This window comes from Bos mutus, chromosome 7 (genome assembly GCF_027580195.1).
Source record: "Bos mutus isolate GX-2022 chromosome 7, NWIPB_WYAK_1.1, whole genome shotgun sequence".
Lineage (NCBI taxonomy): Eukaryota > Metazoa > Chordata > Mammalia > Artiodactyla > Bovidae > Bos > Bos mutus.
Genome location: NC_091623.1, coordinates 92108818 through 92132545, shown reverse-complemented (window position 1 = coordinate 92132545; position 23728 = coordinate 92108818). Strand labels below are relative to the sequence as shown.

The 23728-nt window shown below is 40.5% G+C and overlaps 1 protein-coding gene across 2 annotated transcripts; it reads right to left on the bottom strand.

Moving 5' to 3' along the window:
* Positions 1-22: 22 nt before the first annotated feature.
* LOC102277898 (protocadherin gamma-A1) lies at positions 23-23651 on the bottom strand. Of its 2 annotated transcripts, XM_070374503.1 has the most exons (4): positions 23510-23651; positions 19525-19613; positions 3706-10435; positions 23-154 (listed from the first exon to the last, which is right to left on the bottom strand). In XM_070374503.1, exons 3-4 carry the CDS (start codon positions 6121-6123, stop codon positions 137-139), a joined length of 2436 nt encoding a protein of 811 aa, XP_070230604.1. In that variant the 5' UTR covers positions 6124-10435; positions 19525-19613; positions 23510-23651; the 3' UTR covers positions 23-136. The 2 variants fall into 2 exon arrangements, with proteins under 2 accessions (XP_070230604.1, XP_070230605.1); XM_070374504.1 differs by lacking the exons at positions 19525-19613; positions 23510-23651 and having other exon boundaries at positions 3706-9939; positions 10182-10630.
* Positions 23652-23728: the final 77 nt, after the last annotated feature.

Genomic DNA, 23728 nt, shown 5'->3' with positions numbered 1-23728 from the left:
ACAGCGACGCCCAGAGGCCTAAGTAATTTCTGCATTCTCCCAGGCAAATCCAGTTACTTCGTGTTACTCCTGTCACTTTCAAGATGCTTTGAAGAATTGTACAGTTCTAAGATACCTGAGAGATTGCTCTTTCAAGTCAGGAGTCTTTTTTTTCCTTCAGAATGAATAAGAATGGTGTGAATGAATGTGATCTTTATAGTAGCAAGGAAAACACTGTTGAACTTTGGAGGCACTAATCAGGTAGCCTCTGCCCTTAGACCAAACATCTTCAACCTCTAATTCCATATTGGGAGAAAGTAAGATTAATCTAAAAACATTAGCTACATTATATTCTAATGTTATATATTTTAAATTTCTGTGCTTAATGGCTTAGTATTGAACTTCGAAACCTGTATTTTTTCCATAACCTGTATTTAAATTATTGAGTTATCAGACACTTAACTGAGTGACTAACCTTTGCCTGACACTTTGCCTGATTGATACTGTAGACAGAACTGGTGCACCTGATGAACACAGTCCCAGTTCTCAAGGGAATTTACATGATAAGGGAGGACACAGTAAACGGAGTGTTTTAATAGAGTATGACAACTGCTATGATGGTTGGAAACCCTGGGCAATGGGAAAATACATAGGAAGGATATTCAGCCTGGGTGGAAGGGGTGGTCAGAAAACACTTTTCAGGACAGGATTGAACCTGGATCCTAAAGGGTATGACTGAATCAAGAAAGAGGCTAGAGTAGCGTTCTAGAACTAAGGACTAACCAACTAGAATGCTTGGAGTGAGAGGCAGCAAAAACATGAAGGAAACTTAAGGTGGTTTGTTCTTTTTCCAAGACTGTTTTGGCTATTTGAGGTCCCTTGATACCCCACATGAATTTTGGGATAGACTTTTTTCTACCTATAAAAAAGGCATTGGATTTTGATAGCCATTGAATTGAATCTGTAGATTGCTTTGGATAGTTCTATAAGTTTTTGACAAATATTCTTTGTCAGTTTAAGTACATTTCCTTCAGTTTTCAGTTTGCTAAAAGATTTTAAACATGTGTTGAATGTTCTCAAGACCTTTATTATGCCTTTATTGAAATGAACAGCTTTTATCTTTAACCTTTTCATATGAAGTTTTATATTAGATTTTCTTACATTGGAATATTCTTGCATCCATAATTAATAAACTCCATTTAGTCACAAGTCACAGTAGATAGGACTTCGAATCAATTCTTCAGCAAGATTGCACACTTCTGGTCTCATTTCAGGCTTTTTGCCTTTTGAATTCTTCCCTGTTGAACTTTTTTCATTTTCAATCCATTTCTCTGAGAACACTGATGAAATATTTATTGGAAACAGTTCTTATCGACTCACCATGTTTTCTAGTAGAACCTCTATTTTGTTTCTTAAAACTTTTTCTTCAACACTCTTTTGATACTTTTGAGTCTCATTAAGTAACCACTTGACATCCCTTATTTGCAGTTTCTCTAAAGATTTTTTCTGTTTCTTTGTCTTTGACAACATTTGGTTTTACACAGTATATTATTTCCCACTCATGCTTCTTGTTTCGTATTAAGCTGTTTTATTTTTTCCCAGGCTCACTTGCTTTTCCTTTTCTTTTTCCAGGTCTTTGGTCTATAATCAGAATTTGGGGTCTTCTTTTAAGATCTCTAAAATGAATTTTAGTCTTGCTATCTGCCTAGCCAATATTAGTCCCAGCACTTAACTTGACAGAAGATTCAATTTCTCTCCATTAGTGTCAGCTTCTGTTGCTTCGCCATCAGAATTCTCTCTGGTTTGCATTTCAATAATTTATACTCTGTTCCCTTTCTTGTTATTTTCTTTATACTGATATTATATTTCTTGCTTTATTTCTTGATTGTTGAGCTAACTTCACTAATTTTAATACTTTGTTTTTTGAAATTCTTATGGTTGCCTATAAACTTAACCCTAAATATCTTTTAGAGGCATTCCACAATTTTAATAAATAATATTTTAATTTTTGAATTTTTATTTCCATTGTGATTTTTAAAATCCAATAGTAGTTTAGTGGTATAGATTTAAATGCTCATTTTGTTTTCTTTTTAAAGTATTTGCTTTGTGATTTTTCCAGCTTTACAATTTTAAATAAAATTTTAAGATACTTAAAGTGTACAACATGATAATTTGATATATATACAAACTGTGAAAGGATTCTTCCTACTGAGCTAATAATACATTCATCACTTCGCATACTTACCTTTGTGTGTGTGAGAGAGAGAATTAAATTACACTCTTAGCAAATTTCTATTATACAATATAATGTTATCAACTATAGTCTCCACTCTATATATTGGGTCCTACAGCCTTATTCTTCTTACAATGCAAGGTCTGTACCTTTTTATTATTAATAACTCTCCCCTATCCCCCTACTACCCACTTTGTGATTTAAGCACATGTTATAAAGCACGTATATTATTGGTACTTTGAAATTTTCTCTGCCACCTTTTGTGCATGTGATGATTATGTATTAAATTGTTGTAGAAGGAAATGGCAACCCACTCCAGTGTTCTTGCCTGGAGAATCCCAGGGATGGGGGAGCCTGGTGGGCTGCCGTCTCTGGGGTCACACAGAGTTGGACATGCCTGAAGCGACTTAGCAGCAGCAGCAGCAGCAGATTCTCCATATTTTCATATAAAAATGGTCATTCTATATTTGTTGTGTATAAGATTGTATACAGATTTGTCCAATCAAGGTAAGTCCAAGACCAGAATTCCCACTTTAGTGTTAGCCTGGCTCACCACTTTCTGTCCCATCTTTGGTCCATTTATTTATTTTTATTTTTGCCTTATTATGCTTTTGCTTTTTCATTTTATATTTTATGTATTTCTTTAATTTATTGGAACCGAGTATTTTAAAGCATGGACTTATGATGCATTTCTTGTGAAGAGCTAATACATTAAAGTGGAATATATATTTAATTTTTGTTAGTTGTTTACATTACAGGCATAATATACAAGTCAGGAGGCTTCAAACTATTTCTCACATTGCAGAGAAAATTTTCTGTCGTCCATTTTATTACTTCATTTTGTAACTTACTTAAACATTTGGTGTATTCTTAAGTGTGCATAAAACATATATAAATAAACCAGTAAACAAAGGGATAAGATATTCAACAATAGTTTAGATTTTCAGGTTACCTAAATTTCCATAATTTTATGTTAACACAACTTAAAATACTACTTTAGACAATCTTTACCTCTTCAAATATTCCCAAATAAAACAGCACCCCAATAGATGACATATACATTAAATTTAGGAGTAGATGAGGAGATAATTATAATCTAAGGATATCCAAAAACAGAATCAGTCACATAAATATTTGTAGACCTAGTCAAACTCTATCATTGTCAGATAAGAGCATGGTAAAGAAAAAATTACTTGGCCAGAAGCAAGCAAGAAAACGTTAGAAGCCAAATTTCTTTGTTTCTGATGCAATGCTCTTTCCACAACTCTGTCCCAACCAACTACATTATGATTAATTAGGATCTCCTTTTCAATGAAAAAAACAATTATACTTGGATAGAAACACTTAATAATGATTTCCCATGATCTGTAAATATAAACACAAAGACAAACACAAAGATGGGAAATAGAGACTTTTTAGCAGTAAAGAATGAAAGCAAGTAAGTAAACACAGAAATTATCTTTATCTAGATAAATTTACTACAAAAGATTTACCTGAGAAAATGTTTCCTTTTTGTCTTCAAGTAAAGACTGGGGTACTGACAAAAAATCTTTTTTCTCACTGCTCTCCTGACTGATGAGCGTGTCGGCGTAGTTCGGCTGCGGGAAGATCACGTGACTCCCCCGAGAGTCCGCGGTGAGCGAGACCTCGTGCGAATAGGTCTGCAGGAAAGCCCGCACCCCGTCCACACCCAGAAAGTGAGAGGTGGGCAAGCCCGCCAATACACTTGCTGAAGTCTGCGCACGCAGTCTGTGCCAGCGTCGCAATCTGAGCACCAGCAACGCGATGACAAAGGCGAGGAAGACGCAGGAGACCGCGGCCACAGCCACTACCAAGTGCAGCATGAAGCTGGAGTTGTCCCGGTGGGAGGAAGTTTCAATGCTGTCCAAGTCGGCCAGCACTTCTGGAATGCTGTCAGCAACAGCCACAGTGAACGTGATGGTGGCCGACAGAGGGGGCTGGCCGTGGTCCTGGACCGCCACCACCAGGCTCTGCTTGAGCGCGTCTCTGTCTAGCAGGGCCCGCGCTGTGCGCACCTCGCCCGTGTGCAGCCCCACCGCGAAGAGTCCCGGCTCGCTGGCCTTGAGTAGGCGGTAAGATAGCCAGGAGTTCTGGCCAGAGTCTCTGTCCACTGCCACCACCTTGGTAACAAGGTAGCCTGGTTCTGCAGAGCGGGGTGCCAGCTCCACACCAGTGGAACCATCCGTGGGGAGTGCAGGATACAGGATTTCCGGTGTGTTGTCGTTCTGGTCCAGCACAAATATGCTCACAGACACGTTGCTACTAAGTGGTGGGTCCCCGCTGTCACGAGCCATCAATCTCAACTGCAGGTCCTGGAACTGCTCATAGTCAAATGATCGCAAGGCATATAGGACTCCAGTGTCTGAGTTGACGGAGACATAGGAGGATAGAGGCACTCCTTGGATGGTATCCTCCACCAGGGAATAAGCGACCTGTGCATTCTCATTACTGTCTGCATCATGGGCTGTCACGCAGAAAATGGAGGCACCTGTGGGGTTGTTTTCTAGAATGTAGGTGGAGTAGAAGTCCTGGGGGAAGACAGGGGGGTTGTCGTTGACATCTGTCACTTGCAGTGAAATGTGTGTTTCAGTAGATAGAGTCGGAGTTCCCTGATCTGTTGCTGTTACTGTAATGTTGTACTGGGAGGTAAGTTCTCTATCCATTGTTTTTTCTGTCACCAAACGGTAATAATTATCATCTAACTTTTCTAATTTAAAGGGTAGATTTCCAGAAATGGAACATGAAGTGTGACCATTGTCTCCGGAGTCCTGGTCATGCACACTGATAAGAGCAATTGTGGCCCCAGGAGGAAAGTTTTCTGGGACTGAAGTAGTGACAGAGGTGATGGTTACCTCTGGGGCATTATCATTTATGTCCAGAACTTTGACCAGCACCTTAGCTCTGGCCATGAGGCCTGCACCATCCTGAGCTTGAATTTCCATTGGATAAATTGTGTATTCTTCAAAATCCAGAGGTTCTTGACTTGTTATTTCTCCCGTGTTAGAATCCAAGTGAAATATTTGTGCCATTTTTTGGTCTATATTATGAAATGAATATGTTACTTCCCCATTGGCACCTTCATCTGGGTCTGTGGCTTTTACCATGAGCAGCCGAGTGCCCAGAGGCACGTTCTCGGGTACACTCGTGTGGTACACTGCTTGTGTAAACGCTGGAGGGTTGTCATTTACATCCACCACCTGAACCCGAATTCGGAGGGTTCCTGAACGGGCTGGATTGCCCCCATCAAAAGCAGTGAGGAGGAAGTGATGGACAGCTTCTTCTTCCCTGTCTAGGGGACTCTGCAGCACCATCTCCGGCTGTTGGGACCCATCAGATCCCTGTTGAGCATCCAGGGAGAAATGAGGGGTGGAGCTGAGCTGATAGCTCTGGAGCGAATTCATACCCACATCAAGGTCTTGCCCAGAAGGCAGGGGGATCCTGGTACCTGGAGCAGTTATTTCATTCATTTTAAATTCCACTTCTTCTAACTGGAATTCGGGAGTGTTGTCATTAATATCAATTATTTCCACTTCAACAGGGAAAAGCTTCATTTTATCCTCTACTAAGACGTTAAAACTCACCAGACACCGCGCGTTCTGAGCGCAGAGCTCTTCCCGGTCTATCCTGCCCGCGGTGACCAAGCTGCCACTTCGCGGGTTCAGAGCAAAGAGCTGCTTCCTACCTCTGGAGACGATTCGGACTCGGCGCTCCATCAGCTCCTGGGGTTGTAGCCCCAGATCCTTGGCGATGTTGCCCACAAAGAAACCTTTGTCTGTCTCTTCTGACACCGAGTAGCGGATCTTCCCAGCCTGGGCTTCCAACAACAGCCCCAGAAAAAGGTACAGTAGGACCAGCCTGCGGCAGCCGAGCACCTTCACTCGAATCGCCATTGCTCTCTTGCTTCGTATTCTCTCAGTCCAGCACCAAGAGTAGTGTTTCCCTGTTCTCTGAGTCTAAACAGAATTTTCAGGAGAATTCAGAGCAGAAAGTGGTCCAGAAGTATGATCAGGGCAGCCTCAGAAAGACTTTTCAATCCGGCAGTGATGGTGGTTCAAGAAGTCCCCCTCCCGCCCTGGGTGTATGCGTGCTGCCTTCATCTTCCAGACTGGTGAACAGCGGCACCCAGAGTCCTAACCAGTTACTGCACTCCTAGATAATACTTGAACTTTCTCTTCTCATTCAGCTGATCTACGTTTCCTTAAGTCTTAGTTTATTGTCAAGAAACTCGCTAAGCATAATACATTAACACTATGAAAAGGAGAAACTACTATGTTCATTAATTAATTACATCTACTTACTGCTAAATTGTAACATACAGTAGAATCCAAGCTCTGTTGGATATTCCAGTAGTATTCCCAAACTACCTGGGAATTCCCAAGCATTCCCTGTTTGCTATTTGGGAAATAACACAAAGGAGACTAATCATCCCTCCACCTCTGGAATGTATGTTGACCGCCTGGTCATCTCACAGGCCATAGAGAAGAGTAATTGCCCTTTGACTAGAGGATGAAAAAAAAATTAAAAGGAAAAATAAATTTTCAGAGTGTAAGCAAGACTTTAATACATCAGACTGTCCTACCTCCTATATGTTGTGCTCTGAATATTTAGCAGAAATCTTGGGAGTTTTGAAGGACATATTTTTTACTCCATCCTATTTTTCTTTTACTGTAGTATCTATGTATTATGTGGATTTAAAAATACCTTTAATATGGAATTTAAAAAGACCTTTAACTCAGCTGAAAGTAATATATTTTGAATAAAATAACACTGGGCTGGGACTTCCCTGGCAGTCCAATGATTAAGACTCTGTAAAAAAAAAAAAAAGAAGAGAGACTGTGCAAGGGACATGGATTCGATCCCTGGTCCAGGCACTAAGAGTTGTGGCCAAAAACCCAAACCAAACCAAACAAAAAACACTGGGTTCTTGACATTCCATTGGAAAAATGTCACATGAATATCTAATTTAGACTTTAAGAGACACAGGAGGCAGTGATATTATTTTTCAAAACTGAAAATAAAAATGCCACATCTTTATTTTTAGTCTATATTAGAATAACATGTATTTTCCTACATCCACACTTAATACATTCTCCAAAAGAAGTTGGTTTTCTAAAATAGCAAGATTTTAAAACTATACTGCCTTCCTTCTTTTACTCATTGCAAAATTAGTAAATGGTTACTAACTAAAATGTCTCAGACTTAGTGTCATTTATTTAAACTTACACAGAAGTTAGGAAAGAATGATCTCTGCATTCTAGAGGTTGACATTTTTCAGGAACAAATTGGGCTAGATATTGGCAGCCAACCCATGGACACCATGACTAAGAAGGGTCTGGAAAATGATGAAAGAAAGGAAACAAAGGCCAGAATAGTTCTTGGGAGAGACAATCTATGTTCTTATATAACCAAATCTACAATTTTCCACTTCTCAAAGACAAGTATAATGGAGCCCAAGAGCAGAAACTTAAAGATGCCGTGAACTTCCTTCAATATTTCGAAGAAAGAACTCTTCAGCAGGAAACATAACTTCTCAGACCATACATTAATAGGCACAAAATTTTGCCCAAAGGAATTTTCTGGCTAATGAAACAAATCAAAATATACATAGAAACTAGCAAGTGAATTTGTAGAGCTCCCCTCACCTCTAAAGACAACAAAAGTAAGCAGAACTGCTTACAGCAGGATATTTATGAAGTAAAAGTGTTAAAATTCACACGTATACATTTGAATCCAATGTAATATTTAAGGCTTCACTGATGGTACTACAGAAACTATCCAGTTAAAAGGTTTCCAAGTTAATTTGAAGAAATTAAGATTGCAAGATCTGAAGTCAAGCCATAAATTGACAGTAAGAATAGGGCAAATCTCTCCTGCTAAAGTGGGAGCAACTCCAAATCCAGGCTTGGACCAGGCTGAAAGCAGGGCTGGAAGAGCAGTGCAGGCACTGGGCTATGGCCAGAGTCACTGTAGGAAGAAGAGCATGGAGATCAAGGCCAAAAGGCCATAACCAGGTAAAACTGCAGCTCTGGTAGGAGGTGCCAGGTGGTCATGGAAGTCTGTCCATAGCTCCTGCAAAGACCAGCGGCAGTGTGACGAATATTGTCATTGAGCACAGTGACCAGCAAGTCCCCAAGAGCAACATCCCTGTCATCCATAGTGCCCCAGTGGGCATCTGACTCTTGGGCATCCTCAGGTTGAAGAGTCAGATCAGGTGGTCTGAAGCACCTGCAGGACAGGCAGGTGTTGTGCCCAGTCAGTGTCCATCTTGGCGACCAGGTAGTCCGGCTGCACAGTAAGCAGTGCCCCACTGAAGAGGGACACAACTTCCAGGTGCAACTCCTGGCATAGTGAGTGTTCTTTAAGTTTTGGCAGTGGTAGTCCACTATTACAGGCTGACTCAGGATGTCACTGAGCCCTGGTCGAGGGGCATAGCGTCAGCTCAAAGGTAGGCTGCATTGAACACCATTGTGCTCTACACTCGCTGACATGTCAGACAACAGCACCAGGTCACTGGTCAGGAAAAACAGGATGTACTTAGAGCACCAAATTTGAGTTGGAAGCACTAAAGTGTGCAATGGGCAGCACTAAAGGGTGCTGGGTGAGTGCTTGCAGTCTCCTGGACCATACAGTAGACCTGTTGGAAAACTAGAGCGTTTTTGCTGATGTGGGTTATATTCAGGCTGATGCTTGTGTGGGAGGAGAGGGACAGCTTGTCCTTGTCAGTTACCTCATAATTCCAAGTCAGCCCCCAGTTTAGAACTTCATCTGCCAGTGGTTTAAAAGAATTACTAATTCTCATTGGTGAATTGTTTGGCTCTCTGTTTATTACTCTCTATATCTTTCACTGCTCTTTTCAAGCAAGTCTCTGAGTCCTGTTGTTTTGATTACACCAACTATAGTTCTTATCTCTAATAAGACTAAACATCCAGCTGAAAGTCACCTGCACTGCATTATAGTTCTCAACCCCATTTCAACCAGGATTGTGAAAAAGGCCCTTAACTGTCCCCAGTCTTCTCTTCTATGCTGTGATGTAACTGTCATTCTTCAAAGTCAAAGACAGTGCCGTCATTATGGAATATATTCTGTATGCCTGGTGAGACTGTGAAAAGTGGAGAACTCTACCTTAAGGGTGTCATCTAGGTCTGCAGGGATCACCTGAAGAACGCAGACAAGGAGGTTCTCTGGCAGACAGACTGCTGTACTCTTGTAGCTCAGTATGGGAGGACTGGCTTTGGCATCCAAGACCTGCATCTTCCCCTGAATCTTCTCTTAACCACTAAGTGATGACAGCTCTGCTACACTGGTCCAGATTTTCCCAATAAATAACCAGAGAGTTTACTGCCCCAGTGTTCTCTTTTACTTTTGGCAGTAAGAGAGCTGTCTAACTGAAACTAATCTGATAAACTTGTAGAGAATTATTTGCGGCATCCGTATCTACTGCAGTTTGGAAGTAAACTTTGCTCCTATTAAGATATTTTCCAGAATTTGCAATACAAAATGGCTGTGCTCAAAGCCATATGTTATTTATATCTAGGGTAAATTGTTGTTGGTTAGTTGCTAAGTCGTGTCTTACTCTTTTGCAACCCCATGGACTATCTCCCACCAGGCTCCTCTGTCCATGGTATTTCCCAGGCAAGGATACTGGAGTGTGTTGCCATTTCCTTCTCCAGGGGATCGCTTCAACCCAGGGATCGAACCTGAGCCTCCTGCATTGGCAAGCAGATTGTTTACCATTGAGCCACCACGGAAGCCCTACTTTAATAGAAATAGTTTACATAAAATATATAAATATATAAAATATAAAATATTTATATAACTACTTTTATTATGTAAAATAATTTCCAGTGAAGGTTTCAGAATTCAAGGGTCCTAGGGACTCCCTTTGGCCTATTGGCTACATCTATCCTGTCATTCTTTTGCTCCTCCCTGCTCCTTGCTCAGCACTCACCCATGGTTCTGGTCACCGAGAGGTAGATCTTTGGCGCGAATCCCCACTTTTAAATCCTTGGCTACGTCTCCCGGAAGGAATCTCACAGTGCCTCTTCTGCGCAGTTCACTAAGTTGAACAAAGACATCGGGAAAGAAAGAGCGCTTCCTTCGCTCCCGTGTCTTCCCTGTAAGGAGACTTCCATCTCTTCTTGATGCTGCTTTGTAGGTCTGAACACACCTCACTACAGCTGCTCCTCGGATTACCAAAGTGCGCTGGAAAGAAAAGGCAGCGGCTCTTTCTCACCTTCTAGACCCAGATATCTGGAGCAGATTGCGGGAGAGATGGTGTGCAGTCTGCTCCTGGTGCATTTCTCAAAAGTCTGCGGACATTGCTGCGTCAGAATCGCTAGTGGATCCCTTTGTTTCACTCCAGCCACGGATTGGCCGACAGCGGCACCCAGAGGTCCAGTAGGATATCTACCGCTTGTTATTTCTGAAAGTCCTCCTTTATTTCCGGGATTTATTTTAAAATACCAGTTGGTTCAGTATAAAGGCTACCGGTCACTATTTCTTTTTGATAAAATATCAATAAAATGGTATTTCTACAAAATTTAAAACAAATGTTTAAATTTATTAAAATTCACATCAGCTTAAAATTCTTACACAATTTCCCTCTTGACATTTTCTTTTGAAGAATACTACTGAAGTTTCTTTTTCTTAAACATTTTTTACTCAAGAAATTATCCATTGTAAAAACAATTTTACATTAGAAAAGGAAATTCTCACTGTATATTCTATAATATAAAAGAAATCACCACTATAAAAAGTAGAAAATACCAACAAAAAATTTAAAGTATCAGTAATTGCATTATTCAATTATGATTTTACATAAAACAAAATTTACCAACATAACCATTTTAAGTGTACAGTTTAGTAGTATTAAGTACATTCATAGTGTCATGCAACTATCACAATTATCCATCTCTGGAATTCTTTTTTATCTCATAAAACTGAAACCATCTACCCATTAAATGGTAATTCCTCATTCTCCTCTTTCTCCAGCCCTTGGCAAACATCATTCTACTTGCTGTCTCTATGATTTTGACTATTCTAAATAACTCATATAAGTGGAATCATACAGTATTTGTCTTTTTTTTACTTGCTTATTTTACATAGCATAATATCCTCAAAGTTCATCCATGTTGCATTATTATATCAGAATTTCCTTCCTTTTTAAAAAGAGAATGAGGTTCCTAAAAAAATTAAAAACAGAACTACCACATGATGCAGAAATTCCATTTCTGGGTATGTTTCTGAAAATAACAATAATAACAATAACAACACTAATTTGGAAAGATTAAGCACCGCTATGTTCACTGCAGCACCATTCACAACAACCAAGATATGGACGCAACCTAACTGTCCAACAATAAATGAATGGATAAATAAGAAGTGGTGTACATATATGTACATATGGCATATGTATACTGCCATAAATAAGAACAAAATCTTGGGCTTCCCTGGTGGTCCAGTGGTTAAGAATCATCTTATAGTGCAAGGGACACCATTCCATCTCTAGTCCCAGAAGATCCCACATGCTCTGCAGCAACTAAGCCCATGTGCCACAACTACTGAAGCCCTTGAACATGCTCCACAATAAAAGAAGCCAGGGAAATGAGAAGCTTGTGCACCGCAACAAAGTTTTGCTCCCAAAACTAGAGAAAGCCCAAGTGCAGCAATGAAGAGTCACCACAGGTAAAAAATAAAATAAATAAATAAATCTTTTAAAAAAATCTTGCCATTTGCTACAACATGGATGGACATAGAGGATATAATGCTAAGTGAAGTAAGTCAAACAGAAGAAGACAAATCCCATATGATTTCACTTATATGGGGAACCGAAAAAAGAAAAACATAAAACAAACAGATGCATAGATACAAAGAACAATCAGGTGGCTGTCACAAGGGTGTGGGGATGAGTGAAATAGGTGAGGAATATTAAGAGGTACAAACTTCCAGTTACAAAATAAATGAGTCACAAGGATGAAATCGATAGCATGGGGAATACAGTATAGTCAATAAAATCATAATAACTTTGTATGGTGACAGATGGCAACTAGACTTACAGTGGTCGTGATTATTTTGTAATGTACAAAAATACTGAATGACTATGTTGTACACCTGGAACTAATATAGTGTTGTAGGTCAGAGGGCAGACACTGAAACTATAATCACAGATAACTAGTCAATCTGATCACATGGACCACAGCCTTGTCTAACTCAATGAAACTAAGCCATGCCGTGTGGGGCCACCCAAGACGGGTGGGTCACGGTGGAGAGGTCTGGCAGAATGTGATCCACTGGAGAAGGGAATGGCAAACCACTTCAGTATTCTTGCCTTGAGAACCCCATGAACACTACGAAAAGGCAAAATGATAGGATACTGAAAGAGGAACTCCCCAGGTCAGTAGGTGCCCAATATGCTACTGAAGATCAGTGGAGAAATAACTCCAGAAAGAAAGAAGGGATGGAGCCAAAGCAAAAAGAATACCCAGCTGTGGATGTGACTGGTGATAGAAGCAAGGTCTGATGCTGTAAAGAGCAATATTGCATAGGAACCTGGAATGTTAGGTCCATGAATCAAGGCAAATTGGAAGTGGTCATACAGGAGATGGCAAGAGTGAACATCGACATTCTAGGAATCAGCGAACTAAAATGGACTGGAATGGGTGAATTTAACTCAGATGACCATTATATCTACAACTGTGGGCAGGAATCCCTTAGAAGAAATGGAGTAGCCATCATGGTCAACAAAAGAGTCCGAAATGCAGTACTTGAATGCAATCTCAAAAATGACAGAATGATCTCTGTTCGTTTTCAAGGCAAACCATTCAATATCATAGCAATCCAAGCCTATGCACCAACCAGTAACACTGAAGAAGCTGAAGTTGAACAGTTCTATGAGGACCTACAAGACCTTTTAGAACTAACACCCAAAAAAGACGTCCTTTTCATTATAGGGGGCTGGAATGCAAAAGTAGGAAGTCAAGAAACACCTGGAATAACAGGTAAATTTGGCCTTAGAATACGGAATGAAGCAGGGCAGAGGCTAATAGAGTTTTGCCAAGAGAACACACTGGTCATAGCAAACACCCTCTTCCAACAATGCAGGAAAAGACTCTACACATGGACATCATCAGATGGTCAACACTGAAATCAGATTATATTCTTTGCAGCCAAAGATGGAGAAGCTGTATACAGTCAGCAAAAACAAGACTGGGAGCTGACTGTGGCTCAGATCATTAACTCCTTATTGCCAAATTCAGACTTAAATTGAAGAAAGTAGGGAAAACCACTAGACCATTCAGGTATGACCTAAATCAATTCCCTTATGATTATACAGTGGAAGTGAGAAATAGATTTAAGGGACTAGATCTGATAGACAGAGTGCCTGATGAACTATGGATGGAGGTTCGTGACATTGTATAGGAAACAGGGATCAAGACCATCCCCATGGAAAAGAAATGCAAAAAAGCAAAATGGCTGTCTGGGCAGGCCTTACAAATAGCTGTGAAAAGAAGAGAAGTGAAAAGCAAAGGAGAAAAGGAAAGATATTCCCATTTGAATGCAGAGTTCCAAAGAATAGCAAGGAGAGATACGAAAGCCTTCCTCAGTGATCAGTGCAAAGAAATAGAGGAAAACAACAGAATGGGAAAGACTAGAGATCTTTTCAAGAAAATTAGAGATACCAAGGGAACATTTCATGCAAAGATGGGCTCGATAAAGGGCAGAAATGGTATGGACTTAACAGAAGCAGAAGATATTAAGAAGAGGTGGCAAGAATACACAGAAGAACTGTACAAAAAAGATCTTCATGACCCAGATAATCACGATGGTGTGATCACTCACCTAGAGCCAGACATCTTGGAATGTGAAGTCAAGTGGGCCTTAGAAAGCATCTCTACAAACAAAGCTAGTGGAGGTGATGGAATTCCAGTTGAGCTATTTCAAATCCTGAAAGATGATGTTGTGAAAGTGCTGCACTCAATATGCCAGCAAATTTGGAAAACTCAGCAGTGGCCACAGGACTGGAAAAGGTCAGTTTTCATTCCAATCCCAAAGAAAGGCAATGCCAAAGAATGCTCAAACTACTGCACAATTGCACTCATCTCACATGCTAGTAAAGTAATGATCAAAATTCTCCAAGCCAGGCTTCAGCAATACGTGAACTGTGAACTTCCAGATGTCCAAGCTGGTTTTAGAAAAGGCAGAGGAACCAGAGATCAAATTGCCAGCATCTGTTGGATCATGGAAAAAGCAAGAGAGTTCCAGAAAAACATCTATTTCTGCTTTATTGACTATCCCAAAACCTTTGACTGTGTGGATCACAATAAACTGTGGAATTTTCTGAAAGAGATGGGAATACCAGACCACCTGACCTGCCTCTTGAGAAACCTATATGCAGGTCAGGAAGCCACAGTTAGAACTGGACATGGAACAACAGACTGGTTCCAAATAGGAAAAGGAGTCTGTCAAGGCTGTATATTGTCATCCTGCTTATTTAATTTGTATGCAGAGTACATCATGAGAAACGCTGGGCTGGGGGAAGCACAAGCTGGAATCAAGATTGCCAGGAGAAATATCAATCACCTCAGATATGCAGATGACACCACCCTTATGGCAGAAAGTGAAGAGGAACTAAAGAGCCTTTTGATGAAAGTGAAAGAGGAGAGTGAAAAAGTTGGCTTAAAGCTCAGCATTCAGAAAACTAAGATCATGGCATCTGGTCCCATCACTTCAGGGCAAATAGATGGGCAAACAGTGGAAACAGTGGCTGACTTTATTCTTCTGGGCTCCAAAATCACTGCAGATGTTGATTGCAGCCATGAAACTAAAAGATGCTTACTCCTTGGAAGGAAAGTTATGAGCAACCTTGATAGCATATTAAAAAGCAGAGACATTACTTTGCCAACAAAGATCCGTCTAGTCAAGGCTATAGTTTTTCCAGTGGTTATTTATGGATGTGAGAGTTGGACTGTGAAGAAAGCTGAGCACCAAAGAATTGATGCTTTTGAACTGTGGTGTTGGAGAAGACTCTTAAGAGTCCCTTGGACTGCAAAGAGATCCAACCAGTCCATTCTAAAGGAAATCAGTCCTGGGTGTTCATTGGAAGGACTGAAGCTGAAGCTGAAATTCCAGTACTTTGGCCACTTCATGCGGAGAGTTGACTCATTGGAAAAGACTCTGATGCTGGGAGGGATTGGGGGCAGGAGGAAAAGGGGATGACAGAGGATGAGATGGTTGGATGGCATCACTGACTCGATGGACATGAGTTTTAGTGAACTCCGGGAGTTGGTGATGGACAGGGAGGCCTGGCGTGCTGCGATTCATGGGGCCGCAAAGAGTTGGACACGACTGAGTGACTGAACTGAACTGAACTGAACTGAGGTCAATTATATTTCAATTTTATAAAAAGAATTTCCTTTGTATTTAAAGCTGAATAATATTCCATTGTATGTATACATATCACATTTTGCTCATGCATTCACTGGTTGATAAATACCTTGGGTGTATCTAACTTTTAGCTATTGTGAATAATGCAGCTATGAACAAGGGTGATAAAGATCTCTTACAGACCCTGCTTTCAATTCTTTAGGGTTTATACACAGAAGGGGAATTGATGGATCATATAGTAATTCTATTTTTAATTTTTTGAGGAACCACTGACAGTTTTTCACAGTGGCTATGCTATTTTACCTCATTCCCACTAACAGTACACAAGGGTTTCCTGATTCTACATCCTCGATAATATTTATTATTTTCTGTTTTTTTTATAGCAGTCATCATAGTGGGTATGAGGTGGTACCTGGCTGTTGTTTTCATTTGCATTTCCTAATAATTAGTAATGTTAAACATGTTCTAATGTGCTTATTGGCCATTGTGTTCTTTTGGAATTATATATATATATATATTATGTATATATATATTATATATACTATTAGTAGAAACAAGACCAGGAGCTGACTGTGGCTCAGATCATGAACTCCTTATTGCCAAATTCAGGCTTAAATTGAAGAAAGTAGGGAAAACCACTAGACCATTCAGGTATGACCTAAATCAAATCCCTTATGATTATACAGTGGAAGTGAGAAATAGATTTAAGGGCCTAGATCTGATAGATAGAGTGCCTGATGAACTATGGATGGAGGTTTGTGACATTGTACAGGAGAAAGGGATCAAGACCATCCCCATGGAAAAGAAATGCAAAAAAGCAAAATGGCTGTCTGGGCAGGCCTTACAAATAGCTGTGAAAAGAAGAGAAGAGAAAAGCAAAGGAGAAAAGGAAAGATATAAGCATCTGAATGCAGAGTTCCAAAGAATAGCAAGGAGAGATAAGAAAGCCTTCTTCAGCGATCAATGCAAAGAAATAGAGGAAAACAACAGAATGGGAAAGACTAGAGATCTCTTCAAGAAAATTAGAGATACCAAGGGAACATTTTATGCAAAGATGGGCTCAATAAAGGACAGAAATGGTAGGGACCTAACAGAAGCAGAAGATATTAAGAAGAGGTGGCAAGAATGCACGGAAGAACTGTACAAAAAAGATCTTCATGACCCAGATAATCATGATGGTGTGATCACTGACCTAGAGCCAGACATCCTGGAATGTGAAGTTAAGTGGGCCTTAGAAAGCGTCACTGCGATCAAAGCTAGTGGAGGTGATGGAATTCCAGTTGAGCTATTCCAAATCCTGAAAGATGATGTTGTGAAAGTGCTGCACTCAATATGCCAGCAAATTTGGAAAACTCAGCAGTGCCCACAGGACTGGAGAAGGTCAGTATTCATTCCAATCCCAAAGAAAGGCAATGCCAAAGAATGCTCAAACTACTGCACAATTGCACTCATCTCACATGCTAGTAAAGTAATGATCAAAATTCTCCAAGCCAGGCTTCAGCAATACGTGAACTGTGAACTTCCAGATGTCCAAGCTGGTTTTAGAAAAGGCAGAGGAACCAGAGATCAAATTGCCAACATCCACTGGATCATGGAAAAAGCAAGAGAGTTCCAGAAAAACATCTATTTCTGCTTTATTGACTATCCCCAAACCTCTGACTGTGTGGATCACAATAAACTGTGGAAAATTCTGAAAGAGATGGGAATACCAGACCACCTGACCTGCCTCTTGAGAAATCTGTATGCAGGTCAGAAAGCAACAATTAGAACTGGACATGGAACAACAGACTGGTTCCAAATACGAAAAGGAGTACGTCAAGGCTATATATTGTCACCCTGCTTATTTAACTTGTATGCAGAGTACATCATGAGAAACGCTGGGCTGGGGGAAGTACAAGCTGGAATCAAGATTGCCAGGAGAAATATCAATAACCTCAGATATGGAGATGACACTACCCTTATGGCAGAAAGTGAAGAGGAACTAAGAAGCCTCTTGATGAAAGTGAAAGAGGAGAGTGAAAAAGTTGGCTTAAAGCTCAACATTCAGAAAACTAAGATCATGAAAAAAAATAATAAATAAATAAAAGAAAAAAAAAAGAAAAAGAAAACTAAGATCATGGCATCTGGTCCCATCACTTCATGGCAAGTAGATGGGGAAACAGTGGAAACAGTGGCTGACTTTATTTTGGGGGGGCTCCAAAATCACTGCAGATGGTGATTTAAGCCATGAAATTGAAAGACGTTTACTCCTTGGAAGGAAAGTTATGACCCACCTAGATAGCATATTCAAAAGCAGAGACATTACTTTGCCAACAAAGGTCCGTCTAGTCAAGACTATGGTTTTTCCTGTGGTCATGTATGGATGTGAGAGTTGGACTGTGAAGAAGGCTGAGCGCCGAAGAATTGATGCTTTTGAACAGTGGTGTTGGAGAAGACTCTTGAGAGTCCCTTGGACTGCAAGGAGATCCAACCAGTCCATTCTGAAGGAGATCAGCCCTGGGATTTCTTTGGAAGGAATGATGCTAAAGCTGAAACTCCAGTACTTTGGCCACCTCATGCGAAGAGTTGACTCATTGGAAAAGACTCTGATGCTGGGAGGGATTGGGGGCAGGAGGAGAAGGGGACGACAGAGGATGAGATGGCTGGATGGCATCACTGACTCGATGGACATGAGTTTGAGTAAACTCCGGGAGTTGGTGGTGGACAGGGAGGCCTGGAGTGCTGCGATTCATGGGGCAGCAGAATCGGACATGACTGAGCGACTGAATTGATTAGTAGTATATAGATTACATATACTATTATAATCCTCATAATAATCCGCTCTCTCATGGATACTACTGATTACCTCTATAGACTGAATATTTATGTCACCCTGCAAAAAAATTCATTTGTTGGAACTTAATGTGATGGTATTGAGAGGTAGGGCTTTGGGGAGGTGATTAGGTCATGAGAGTGAAGTCCTCATAAATGGCATTAGTGCCTCTGTAAAATGGGCCAAAGAGAGTTCCCCCATCCCTTTCACCATGTGAGGTCAGAGCAAAAAATGACTACCGCCTATGAACCAGGAAGCCTGCCCTCATCAGACACCAAAGCTGCCATTGCCTTTTTCAGACTTCTCAGCCTTCAGATCTGAGAAATAAATTTCCATTGATTATAAGCCGCTCAAGTTATGGTATTTTGATACAGCAATCCAAATAGATTATGACAGTTGCCCATGCCCTTTCCTCTCTACCAACACTTCCTTTTTAGAGGGCCACCCTCTGTGTACTTAAGGGGCAGCTGAAACTATTCACAGTGATAGTAGGTTCTGATAGATCTAAGCCAATACTGGTGATCTCATTCCTCTTGCCCGTGTTTAGGAATATGTATTAAAGCAATGAATAATTAAAAAATAGTCCCAGTGTGGGACTTCCCTGGTGGTATAGTGGTTAAGAACCCACCTTGCAATGCAGGGCACATGGATTCAACCCCTGGTCTGGGAAGTAAGACCCCAAAGGATACAACGAAGATCCTGAGTGTGGCAACTGAGACCCAACACAGCCAAGTAAATAGATGTCTTTTTAAAAACCATGAGTTAAAAAATAACAAGCTTGGGGCAAGGTTTCTCAACCCTGGTACTACTGCAATATTTTGAGTTAGATAACTTTGTTGTAGGGAGGATGTTTTATGCATTATAGGATATTTAGCAGCACCCATGAGATGCCAGTAGATCCCACAGGTGCAACAATCATCAGTGAATCAGACATCAGTGAATGTCTTTTCCTCCCCACCATTTTGAAAATACAGGCTTAAGGTATTCCTCTGGTGCTGGTGACTATGATTGAGCCAGGGATAGGCATATGGTCTAAGCTGGTCCAATCAAACTGAAAGACAGATTCTGGTTGGAAAGAACCACTCTCTGAACTTACCATGGACAAGGAAGGAAGTTCCTCAGTTACTGCTGGCAGGTTTCTTATGACCACAGACTTTGGAAGTTTACAAGGAGGTGAGGGTAAGGCTGAAAAAATACGAAAATATAAATAAATGCTCATTCTCCAAAATTAGCAACAGTTTAACAATTCATGCCAGACCATGATTCTATCCTGCCTAGAGGCAGCCATACTTCTAGAACTACACTGTCTGATACTGTAACCACCCATCCACATGTAGCCATTGGGCCAGTGGATAGTCCAAACTGAAATGTGCCTTAAGTGTAAAATACACACCTGATTTTGAAGAGTCAGTAAAAAATAAGATTGTAAAATATGTCATTAATAATTTTATACTGATTACATGTTTAACAATATTTTTGATAATTAGGTTAAATAAAATGCTATTGAAATTAATTTAATGTGCTTTTTTTGGCATTTTAATATGGCCTCTAGGTAATTTAACATACATATGTAGCTTTCACCTGTGGCTCACGTTGTATTTCTCTTGGACAGAGTTACTCTAGACTATCTAGTTTTTGAGATAACACATTTTCTTATTGTTTAAACCAGTGTAGGTTGACCTTTTTTCCTATAGAAAGCTTCCTGTTTGATACAAGAGGCTGCTACATTATCGTTAACCTGCTTTTTACTGATTGTATACTGCTGGAACAGTATATAAGGTATATTTGGGGGGCATTTGCTATTTCCTCACTCCTATAATTTTCAGTTTCCAAAATATAAACAAGGCTTCTCCCAACACCCACATAACCTCCATAGTATAAGGAACTTGAAAGTGTATTAAAAGGAATTTTCAAACATACAGCACTAGCCTGATCGTGATACTCCTTTATCACAGGTAGGAAGCCCTTTGAGGCTTGTTCCCACAGTGGGCAATTTACTGCTTCACAGAAATATTTGGTTCACCAGTATCACAGATATTCTATGGAACAACCACAGGAGTGTAATTCTTTTATTAACTCAATGGTTTCTATATGTCAAATGGATTTGATGAAAAAAAACTGAATTTATCAACAGACATTAAGGTAATGGTGATATTGCAGTGCTCTTAGCTCTAGGATCAGTGTAATTACCCCTTATAAATGACATTCAGAAAATGTATTAAAGTAAAGGCAGAAAATATGTTTCACAATTGAAGGAGGTAGATACTTTTGGGGTAACTTCAGTTGATTCTTTCAATTATCTCTGACAACCTTCTATTTCAAGGTTTACTAACTGAAATAGATCATAATTTTTGAAAATCTAAATTTCCCACAATTTATCTCAAATTATTTTCTGTGATAAAGCTATTTGAGCATCATAAAACTCACAGGCAATTGAAATGCAAAGCAATATTTGGATTATTCTCATGTATAAGCATGGCCGGCCTCAGGTTATATAGGATTAAATAAAGCATTATGCAGAAGCCAGCATGTTAAATTCATATCCATGAGTTAACTAAAATTGGGTACAATTAAGGGACTAGCACACTGGAAACTTTTCTTCAAAAAGAGGAAATAGATCATCCTGGAAATTATATATACATCAGCACGGACATGCCTCTTGAGAAACCTGTATGCAGGTCAGAAAGCAACAGTTAGAATTGAACATGGAACAACAGACTGGTTCCAAATAGGAAAGGGAGTCCATCAAGGCTGTATATTGTCACCCTGCTTATTTAACTTCTATGCAGGGTACATCATGAGAAACACTGGGCTGGAGGAAGCACAAGCTGGAATCAAGATTGCCAGGAGAAACATCAATAACCTCAGATATGCAGATGACACCACCCTTATGGCAGAAAGTGAAGAAGAACTAAAGAGCTTCTTGATGAAAGTGAAAGAGGAGAGTGAAAAAGTTGGCTTAAAGCTCAACATTCACAAAACTAAGATCATGGCATCCGGTCCCATCACTTCATAGCAAGTAGATGGGGAAACAGTGGAAAGAGTGGCTGACTTTATTTTGGGGGGCTCCAAAATCACTGCAGATGGTGATTGAAGCCATGAAATTAAAAGACGCTTACTCCTTGGAAGGAAAGTTATGACCAACCTAGATAGCATATTAAAAAGCAGAGACATCACTTTGTCAATAAACGTCCGTCCAGTCAAGGCTATGGTTTTTCCAGCGGTCAATTATGGATGTGAGAGTTGGACTATAAAGAAAGCTGAGTGCCGAAGAATTGATGCTTTTGAACTATGGTATTGGAGAAGACTCTTGAGAGTCCCTTGGACTGTAAGGAGATCCAACCAGTCCATCCTAAAGGAGATTAGTCCTCAGTGTTCATTGGAAGGAATGATGTTGAAGCTGAAACTCCAATAGTTTTGTCACCTGATGTAAAGAGCTGTCTCATTGGAAAAGACCCTAATGCTGGGAAAGATTGAGGGCAGGAGGAGAAGGGGATGACAGAGGATGAGATGGTTGGATGGCATCACCGACTCAATGGACATGGGTTTGGGTGGACTCCGGGAGTTGGTGATGGACAGGGAGGCCTGGTGTGCTGCAGTTCATGGGGTCGCAAAGAGTTGGACAGAACTGAGCCACTGAACTGAACTGAACATTCTTCAACACATTACAGAACAAAGAACTAAAGCACAATTATGTGCAAGTGCATAATTTCCCTTCAGACTTAGCATGAAAAACCAAACTGGGGTCAAGCATTTAAATTCCACCCCATGATATGCAATATCACAGTCTGCTGAAACCAAATGGGACACATTCACATCTGCTGTTTGCAAACTTCCGGCCTCCTAACAATTAGTAGGACCCTTGACTGGAGAGGAAATGTCTATCAAGTGACTCTCTTTCATTTTAAGGCAATACAGAATGTATTTTCTCTCACAAATTATTAGAGGATTTAGATTATATTCTTCCGATGGGTCAATTTTTTCATTCAATTACCAAATATTTGTTATCTCCCACGTTTTGATATGAGGCACTGGGACCAGATGAGCACACGGTTAGACTTCTAATTATCATGGACCTTCCAATCTTAGGTGAGGGAGACAATAAGTACAAAAGAAATAAAGTGAATTTTCTATATGTTAATCACATTTTAAGCGTGTCCCCTTAAACTTAAGATGCAGGTGCTGATATTTTAGAGAATATAATTTTAATTTTAATGATTGTGATACTCTACCAAATTGACCCTATTAATAAATGGAAATGAACAGAAGTGAAAGCTCTTACACTGTTAGTCTGAAGTACTATAAATCCATGTTAAGACTACCTGACAACCTAAAGAGGCAAGTAGAAAAGTTACCTGAACAGTAGAGGTGAATTTTTTTTAATTCCAAACTAAAAAATTACTGGCAAATTAGTGGCAGGGTGTAATACTTCAGTTAAAGGTTAATCAGACCATTTGTCTTTCAGACAACGGTCTTCAATGAACACGGGCCTCCCGAAGAACACTACGTTCCCTGTTTACATTTATACCTACACCTAACACATTATAAAAGAAATCACCCTTGTTGCCTCAGGAAGTCTCCAAAACACAAACAGACCGTGAGTCACAAGCCCCCTAAGGACACTTTAACTATCAACAAACACAGAATTACATAGTGGGCAGCACGTCCTCACGCCACTGATTCAGGTACTTTAAAATCCACAGGCATGATTAGTTATGAATTCTTTTATCGGCTCCAGATTTAAGAACATAGTCTGGGAGACTCCGAGATGTTTCCAGAAACAAACACTATTTCAGCACGGACGGCCTATCTCCAGCAATCACACGGAAGCCTAGGAAGTAACCGGCCCCCGGCGAGCTAGTAAAAGCGCTGGCTTAGCAGAAGCAGGTGAGACAATCTTTCTTAGAATTGCTTTCCGTAAACACTTTAAAGGTAGTCGCTGTTTTGGAAACCTGATCCCCACCCTCTCGTAAATCTAAAATCTCGCGAGATAACAAGCCACGCCGAACGGCGTAATCGCGAGTTGCGCCTGCGCGCGCTGAAACAGCCTGCACTTCCGCCCAAGGCGTGCTGTCACTCACAGACTCCTCCAGTTCTGCGGGGTGACGTAACGCTTTCTTTTCCGCTCGCTCTGCAGCTCCGGACAGAGGCACGCCGAGCTGCGGAGTTGCAAAGTCTGGCGCTCAGAGCTGCGGCTCTCTGCGAGATTTCACCTTGCTGGTTCCGAGTCATTTCACCGATAATCAATAGCGGATCGCTTTGCCAAGTGCCGGGAAGAACAAAGGAATCAAGAAAGAGAC

What these genes read in the sequence shown, in the direction of transcription:
- LOC102277898 (XM_070374503.1), bottom strand. Translation starts at nt 6,123, where the DNA reads ATGGCGATTCGAGTGAAGGTGCTCGGCTGCCGCAGGCTGGTCCTACTG.